The sequence below is a fragment of the Mangifera indica genome, chromosome 1 (genome assembly GCF_011075055.1).
Source record: "Mangifera indica cultivar Alphonso chromosome 1, CATAS_Mindica_2.1, whole genome shotgun sequence".
In the NCBI taxonomy this organism is placed as follows: domain Eukaryota; kingdom Viridiplantae; phylum Streptophyta; class Magnoliopsida; order Sapindales; family Anacardiaceae; genus Mangifera; species Mangifera indica.
Genome location: NC_058137.1, coordinates 16702238 through 16711303, shown reverse-complemented (window position 1 = coordinate 16711303; position 9066 = coordinate 16702238). Strand labels below are relative to the sequence as shown.

Genomic DNA, 9066 nt, shown 5'->3' with positions numbered 1-9066 from the left:
TACTTAGGGTATTGCAACTATTGTGGTTCCTTTTTAAGTGAAATTCTGGGTTGAGACCTTACTTGAACTGCCAAAATATCAATAATATTTTTGGTTTCAGTAGAGAGCATAGTAATAAAATTTATAGGCTCTGTCATCAGCTTTGAATCCAACAATTGCTTTGAGCTCTATTTCCCCTTGACGTAATTCCCTCTCTACAACTCATGAATTAAGAATTCTTGTAACAAGGTCTAATCAACTTATATTACGAATTATAAATTCTCCATGCCAAATAATAACAAAAAAATGAAAAAAATCTCAAAGTCAAAATGAACACAAGGAGTGATACAAACTACCAACATTCACGATACAAAATTGTTCAACAAATAATGCCATTTGAGAGAAATCTGATGTTATCCAACTTGCTCAAAAGAGAAAAAGATGCCATGTGCAGCAGTCAATTATAATCCCTCAGCACCGCTGCTGAAACTCTCTTTAATGACTCGAATGCTTTCTTCAGATCAGACTCTGTATGAGCAGCAGAAACAAATAACCTAACTCCTACTGGCAGACAGCATTTATCAAGTACGGATCTTTTTGAAGCCACTATCAACACTGAGTCTTCCTTCAAAGCCTAGAATGTAAGCCACCAGAAGTGGAATCAGAATAAGATTGAGCAACTAAAGGGTGAATCCAAATGAAGCCAAAGAACAATATACTTACACGATCGGCAATATCTTCAAGCAGCTGAAGGTCACTTTTTTGTGACCCTGTTGACTTTTCAAGTCTAAGAAACACAATAGGTGATTCTGGATTGCTTGCAATTGTCAGGCCACAAATGTCCGATAAACCTGCAGTTTACTCAATATGTTTTTACATCAAAGAGTCAAGAAGAAATCTAGCAGCTATGCACAAAATCCAAACTCCTGCATCAGTAATTAGATAGCATCAACATCATTCAAGCGTCATTCTACCAAAAGCACAATGTTTGATTACTGTGAAAGTACCATACAAACAGGAAAACATACACCCATCTACTACCCAAAAGACTTGCCTAATGGAAGCATTCCAAATTAGACAATTAATTCTTCCAAGATCTTTAATTATTTAACAATAATATTTCATACACTAACAATGGATTTAAAGGTAGGTACAAAAGATGATATGTCATCATGTGATTGGGTGATTTTAAATTAAAATTCATATAACACCCAATCACATAATAACGCTTCAAAGGTTGTACCTGTATTTGTTCCCATTGTTACTCATTATGTAAATATGAAAACAAACACTCATTTGTGAGAACAAATAGGGAATAGCTAATGAGTAGTTAAATCTTTTAACCAGTCTTAATTATCATCGGGCAAATATTGTATTTGCATGACTTGTGAAAAAGTCATGGCAGATAATAACGACAGGCAGAATAGAGACTTCGATCTAAAAATGAAAATATGGCAGATGTGTCATCTAATGAGAAGATTAAAACAAGAGAGTTGGTATAATTCAACATCTCTATATCTACATATGTATGTCTATGCACAAAAATTATAAACCAAAGAGGAAGTCGACCAGAGTGCGAGTGCGTGTGCGTGTGCATATGATTGTATGCCTGTATACATCAAAATCCTAAGCCATATGATTCATATGCCTTTTCCTAAAATTCTTAGTATTGTTCGCAATTAAAATTTCAGTTCCTACAAATAGTTGCGCATAACAAAGTGATTCTGAAACCAACCTTTCCATAATACAGCAATGTTTTCCTTTAGCTTTGTTATCAGATTTGGGTTTTCGTCGAGGACATCAATAGCAGTAATTGCAGCACTTGCAAGATATGGAGGCAAAGAAGCAGAAAAAACATAACCAGAACTGCTCAAACGCTGCCAGAGAAATAACAGATTAAAAACTTAGCATTTACAGATTCAAAAAAAAAAAAAGTACCATCACCTATGAATATACTAGAGAGAGAATGTGCAATGCAGAACTTCCACATTCATTATTAATTATAGACCCACCTTTTGAATATTAAATTAGAAAAACTGCTCTATAAAATGAAAATGTGGAATTAAATTCCATGTTATCAAATCAAGAATGCATCTGCTACTGTATTTCAAACATGACATTATTTTTTTGGGAAGAAAAGTTAGGAAGACATGTCTGGTACTAATATCTGGAAAAGCACAAGTATTTTGTTAGTCATTCAAATCCTATTTTACAGAAACAAATAAAACAAAACAGTTTTTTTTATTTTTTTGAGTTCAACACAAGTTTTTAGATTAAATAATTGTGCTATCAACTTCCTACTGTCCAAATAAACTGCCAGGTGTATTTTTTCTCCTTTCAGTTGTGAAACATGAAATGGCACTGAAGAGCACATCAAATACTGGGAAATGTTTTCATACTTGGTGATCAACCACTCTACTACTTCCAGTGCAGAATCCTCCTTCGGTGGCTAATGCATGCCCCATAGCAGCTGTTATAATATCTATCTTCTCAATCTGCAAGGGCATACAGTTTTACAAATAAAAAAGACCAAAGCATTGATAAATACACAATAAGTCTTCAGAACATACTGGAACCCCATGGTGTTCAGTAAGGCCTCTTCCAGATGATCCAAGTACACCAAATGAATTACTTTCATCCAACACAACACGGAACCGATATTTCTCCTTCAATCTGATTATCTCATCCAACGGAGCTATTTGGCCCGAATTCTAAAAATTTCAAAATTAAACAAATAATCTTTCCCAGTCTCATGCTCAGAGTACATCCAAAATAAAACAGATTCTGAAGCAGGACAACAAAATAATATTATAGCATCATAGCAAACAGAATTAATAGAAATCAAAACTACAGATACAATTAGACCTTGTCAACATTGATAAATTTCTCCAAACTTTGATGAACAGTTCTCAATAATTATATTGTATCAGCAATAAATGTGTCCCACATGCCCCAGAGAATAATATCACTGAAGCCACATAGAACCTACTAAAAAGTATAGGGAAAAGTATGAACTTTCCAACAGCAGAGAGCATCACAAAAACTAATTATTTGGGCAACTATTTATATTCAGAAAATAAAATCAGGCAATAACCTGTAAAATTAAGACCCTTTCAGATGGTTTAGGTACAAATCAAGAACAGCTTGACAAACAGTGAAATTTTGTGGTCTTCTGGCTTTAGGAAGAGGAATAATTGAACACCATAAGAACAGAATTTGGTTACCAGAAGTTCGTTTCTATTTGCAAAAACATACACAAAGAAGATGCAATAGGTGAAAGATTATTATTACATATTATAAATGAATAAATAAATAGATGAGAGACTATTAAGAGGAATTATAAAGAAGATGATTTTATTCAACTCAAATCACAAAAGCCATTGCAATTGCAGGGCTTTATATGGCGCTACCCATGTAAACCAATGGCACTTGACCACAAACGAGGCATGTGTCAAAAATTATGGAAATTGACTGCTTCATGACAAAACAGAAAAAGGAGATTAACTGAAAATACAAAAAAGAATGACAAAAAATACCTGGTACACGGCTTCAACCACAATGTAACGCCGCAGTTTCTCAGCACGCTTATTCTCTGCAGTAACTCTTTCCAGAGTTTTTCGTAATGATTCCATATCATTGTGCTTGAAGTATACAATGGTACTTCTAGATAGATAAAGGCCATTTTGTATTCCCCAATGCACTCCCTCATCCCTAGAAGAGGAGAAGAAGAGCAACATTTATACAAGGAATAAAATCTATAACCAAAATTCTAAGGGAACCATTTAAGAAGCCAAAGCTCCCAGCTTGTACTAATACGTGGAAGTTGACTGGAGAAAAATGTCACAGACAAGAAATAGCAGATTCAATAATATTAGAATTATGATAAAAGATCAGAAACTAGGGGAAAAAAGAAATCATTCCAGCTGAAAAATGTTGCTCTGACATCCCTTATAAAGCACTCAATCATAACAACTAAATTAATAATAACTCAAATAAGTGTTTATGCTTTTCCATTGAATATTGCTGAGGTTAATTGGACAATATCATGAAGAACAACAACAATTAGAAAAACCATGATAAAGATACCTGTCCATAATCATATATTTGCAATGGCAACTTAAAATCATAAGGTGGAATTGATTCAAATCATACCCAAAAATGTATTACTTCAACAAAAAGAGGCATCAGTAATGACATAGATCAACTGTGATTAATGGGAGAGATAATCACATTTCTAATCATAGTGCACAAACTTTAAATTATTATGTTGAGAAGAAGTTTGTAAACTTTAATCCACGAAATGTATTATCCAAACTAGTCACATTAAAGGGAGAACACAAATTTGCAGACAGTAGAATAACCACATAGCTAATTGAAAATTAGACAGTCAAAATCAGTCATGCTTATTATCCTGCCAGAGACAAGTTAAATCATAATGCAACGTAACTTCAAATTATACTCTAACAAGAAACAGCAGCTAATGTTTTTCCATACTCTACATATAAATTAAAAACAAATAAAAAATAAACATAAACTCCCATCTGGAACAGAATCACATTGGTAACCTGAACATTAAATAGTCAGTATATACTTACACAACAATAAGATCTCCTTTTTTACAGAAACAGGGAATTGCACTGAACATGGTAGAAAGTCCATAAGAATAGAGGATTGAATCAGGAGTTCCCAAAAACTTGGCAATTCTGGCCTCACAATCAAGATGAACATCTGAACACAAAAATTGTTTAAAATATGGAATAGGTTCAATGTAATAGTATCTGAACGTTTATACATATATAAGAGGAAAAGTAACTAGTCAATTGGAGGTAGTTTCAAAGATGAGTCTGACCTATCGTTCCATAGAAGCCACGAGGACCACAAGAACCAACACCATATTTCTCCAATGCAGAGGTGCATGATTCCTAATATATATTTTAAGTTAGTGTCTACTGATCTCAATTGATTATCATGGTAGACACAAATTAATAATGGAAATAACTTTTCTTACAAGTAACTTCTTGTGTCCAATAAATCCAAGATAATTTGCTGAAGCAAAATTCACAACTTCTTTTCCGTTAATTATTGTATGTGGCCCAGCAGCACTGCATCAAAAGCAACATGTGAATGCAGATACTTTTGGAAAAAAAAAAAAAACTAATTGATTGTTCAGTAAAAAAATGACTCAATCTTAGAATACCACAGTTCATTATTTTATATTAAACAAATCTCTTACATAAGAAGCATAGATTAATTGAGACATGTAAGGAAAAATTATAACTTGCAAAATATAAATATTAATTAGGACACTTAAGGCAATAGTTATGGCTTTGTAAACTCCAATATAGTGTCAACAATAACAGCAACTGTAATGTATCTAATATGGGGAAAATGAGTATCACTAAAGCACTCAATGAATGAAGAGAACGAAAAATTATGAAAGTAATGACAGAAGATACAGGGTACCCCTTAATCTAAAAAGTGAGACATATGAGCAATACATCCAGGCAGCAGCAAAACTTTTACCATATTCAAAAAAAATGTTAATTAACTTCAATTTTTTTACCTTTCCAGTACTGGGGATTCATATCGCATCTCTTCCGTGATAGGAGGAATAAGGGATTCTGGAACCCACTCATCGCATAGCTCATCTATTTCCTATTTAAGTCAAGCAAACTTTTAAGCAATGTTAGGTTGATACAACATTATGTACATCAGAATGAATTGAAGACAAACCACTACGAAAATGATGAAATTTCTGAAAAACAAATAAGCACCAAAAATAGAATAAGTGTCAGAAACGACACATAGTGAATCTGGAAAAAAAAAAAACCATTAAAATTTAAATGCTTATGATCAAAGATGGGGAAATTCATGAAAAACTCATAAGGCTATACGTTACCAACACTTGATGGAGATTTTCATTTTAACAATAGAAATATATGTCATATCACCAGTGAGGAAATTTTTCATAAAGCTGACCAATAATTTTCCGGCTTCTACTATCATATACTTATCTAGAACCAACCACAATAAATAAATTCACCAGCTTAAGACATGTAATTAAAGCTCTTGTAACAATCGTCATTGTAAGAATAAACATAAATGATTTTTTGAACCACAATGGCAAATGCAATGACAAGTCCAAAGAAGAACTATCAAACAAACCTTCTTCGTGAGTGGGCGCTTGGGAGGTTTGTAACTTTTCTGGGAAAGTAGGAAAAGAATGACCACAAGAAGAAGAAGTTCAACAAACAAATGGCCTATCAAGTAACAACAGAATTCCCAAAAAACTCTAGTTCAGTTAAACAAGGTTTCATCCCTAAAGACATAAAAACACCATCAAATTGGAATTTAGAAGTTACCGCCAATGTGCACTCCAAAAACAACAGCTCGGGCAGAAGGAGCATCTAGAGCCAAGGTCACCCAGTTCAGTGTTGTATTAACTAATTTGAAATGAAGTGATTCCATTTTGTGCAAAATATATCACAATTTGATTAGTAGAGAAGCTTCAAACATCGCTCAAGTACAATCTCTCAACGCTCACCCAATGAAATAACCTGCAAGCATCCATTATCGTTCACTAAGATTGAAATGGAAACGATAAATGCAGAGGTCCACAAATAAAATAAACCCAAATCAGTAAATTAAACAAAAATTCACATCTAAATGAACTAAAACATAAATCTCAAATCACCGAATTTCACATGAATTCTCAATCAATGGATTAACATGAATTCGCAAATCTCATTCTTACAAAAACCTAGTTTATTTGATTTAACACAAAAATCATATCAACCAAATGAAGCAGCTAAAAATTATTAAACAAAAAAAAATTGAAAATGAAAAGTAAATGTTAAATTGTGTAAACCTGTAAAGAAGCTTAGAAGCAGGAGACGCATTAACGCGTTCGACGAGTCGAGACCAATAGAGACTAGCTGTCTCTCTCTCAGATTCGGCTTTCTCTCTTTGTTTTTTTTTTTAATAATTATCAGTCCAATTAACTAGAGAATGATTTGATTTTCGCTTGTTATTCGTGCAACCATTTGAAAATCTAAGGCTGCTTTTGTTGAAATCCTAATTAGTAAATTCCGGACCCAAAAGAAAAGTCCAACAACCGTGAAAAATCATACACACAAGGTGGCTCCTATTACAAGAATACACTGGCATGGGTATGTCCACATATGAGTGCAAGAGTGGATTTATTTTATTCCCAAAATTAAAATAGAAAGATAAATTATTTTAAAGATTATTAGATATAATTTATTATTATATTTAATAAAAAAATTTATGTATAAATAATTGTTATATTTTATTAGAGATAATAAAAAATATTATTATATTATTTTATTTAAATATTTTTAAGTATAATTATTTTAAAATATTTTTTATATTATTTGTTATATTAATTGAAAATGACAATATTTTTTTTCTAAAAAATTAATAAATAAGGATATAATTATAATAAAATTAAAATTATTTTATTAATTTTTTAATACCTTATTACTTATAAATTAAATATAATAATATAAATAATAAAAGATAGAATAATATTTAACTTCCCCTAATCAACCGCACCTTTAATGCAATGTGGAAAGAGTAAAAAATTTGGGCTCGTAAGGTGGTGGCTCACTTATAAATACCACATTTCTCTTTATATTTTGATAATCTAGAAAAGGAATCTATATACATATTTCTTGGTTTTCTCTCAATTATCTTCTCATATTTTTTTCTATTATACTATGTGTCTCTTAGCTCCTCGTCCTATTTAGATATTATATTATTGTTATAATTATAACACATTATTAGCATGATCTATTCAGGTGTATATTGATACTAGTTATCTTTCAATTATATTGTTGTTTTATTTGTATGATGCAAATAAAGATATCTCAATTATAATATTATCATATTTGTAAAATACCAGCCATAACAATTTCAATTGTTATTATTATTTTGTTTAATCTTTCCATTATATTGTGTTTGCGAAAAGCAAACCGTACTTTTGTCAATTTTTATATTGTTTTATATTTATAAATATAAATTATAATTATATTTTATTTACAATCCGAGATTTACAAAATCATGAATCTAGATCCAAAGTCTTGAATATCATTTGTAACTCGAAGTTTACAAAATTATGAATCTGAACTCAAAGTCCTGAATATCATTTATAACCTGAAGTTTACAAAATCATGAATTTATATTAAAAGTCTTGAATATTATTTAAATATTTATTTATGTTATAATAATTGTATCATATTTACAACCTGAAGTTTACAAAATCGTGAGAACATATATATATATATATATATATGAACTTGAAGTTCCAAATTTTATCAAAATATTTATTTATTTTATAATAACGATATCTCATTAGCAACCTGAAGTTTACATAAATTGTGAAAAATATGGACTTGTGGTCTAAAATATAATAAAAATTAAAGTTTTAAATACTGTAATCTTCTGAATATTAATTACAAAACCAATTATTTTGTAAATATAAGACAATATCTTAACCTGAAGTTTCAAAAATAAATCCTAACATTTCATTTACAAAACCAGTTATTTTGCAAGTATGAAATAATATTTTAACTTGAAGTTTCAACGATTAATCCCAATATATTTTCTACAAAATTAAAAGTTTCGTAAATAAGACAATATTTGAACCTAAAATTTCTAAAATTAGATGAGTAATATTAAATAAGTTTTTTACACAATTCTCCACCTATAATTATGAACTTTAAAAAAGTAATTAAATAAAATGTCCCAAAACGACAAATCCATGACCACTATTTTACCGGTAGCACATTTTCGAAGGATTGCAAGCTGAATATGTAGATATAATGATAAATCCACTAGATTTATGAAAAATTTTGAAAAACAAATTTGAACAGTAGATTTAATAATACTTCTAATGATTTTGTTATTTAGTATAATTTTGTTATATTTAAACTCTTTCCTCAACTAAGGTCATGTGGAAGAGAAAATATTTTTCAACTTTCATTTTTTATAATATGCTTCTGTAATAATAATATTTTGAAAAAAATTATGAATTAATATTATATTTTCTCGTTAATGAAACTCATT

General features: G+C 30.5%; 1 protein-coding gene across 3 annotated transcripts; it reads right to left on the bottom strand.

The window, feature by feature from the left end:
* Positions 1-215: 215 nt before the first annotated feature.
* LOC123229001 (long chain base biosynthesis protein 1-like) lies at positions 216-7108 on the bottom strand. 3 transcript variants are annotated; one of them, XM_044654555.1, is made up of 13 exons: positions 6848-7108; positions 6342-6559; positions 6145-6239; positions 5543-5634; positions 4988-5081; positions 4829-4901; positions 4575-4707; positions 3516-3690; positions 2550-2690; positions 2379-2474; positions 1715-1856; positions 703-830; positions 216-613 (listed from the first exon to the last, which is right to left on the bottom strand). In XM_044654555.1, exons 2-13 carry the CDS (start codon positions 6445-6447, stop codon positions 437-439), a joined length of 1452 nt encoding a protein of 483 aa, XP_044510490.1. In that variant the 5' UTR covers positions 6448-6559; positions 6848-7108; the 3' UTR covers positions 216-436. The 3 variants fall into 3 exon arrangements, with proteins under 3 accessions (XP_044510490.1, XP_044510482.1, XP_044510498.1); XM_044654547.1 differs by having other exon boundaries at positions 6342-6536; positions 6848-7107; XM_044654563.1 differs by lacking the exons at positions 6145-6239; positions 6848-7108 and having other exon boundaries at positions 6342-6520.
* Between the last annotated feature and the right edge of the window lie 1958 nt (positions 7109-9066).

Excerpts from the sequence above, each read along its gene's own strand:
- LOC123229001 (XM_044654555.1), bottom strand. The coding sequence starts at position 6,447 with ATGGAATCACTTCATTTCAAATTAGTTAATACAACACTGAACTGGGTG. Across the intron at positions 4,708-4,828 it reads TGGCTTCTATGGAACGATAG|ATGTTCATCTTGATTGTGAG; the intron begins GTCAGACTCATC and ends TTTTGTGTTCAG. Across the intron at positions 3,691-4,574 it reads AAAGGAGATCTTATTGTTGT|GGATGAGGGAGTGCATTGGG; the intron begins GTAAGTATATAC and ends CTCCTCTTCTAG.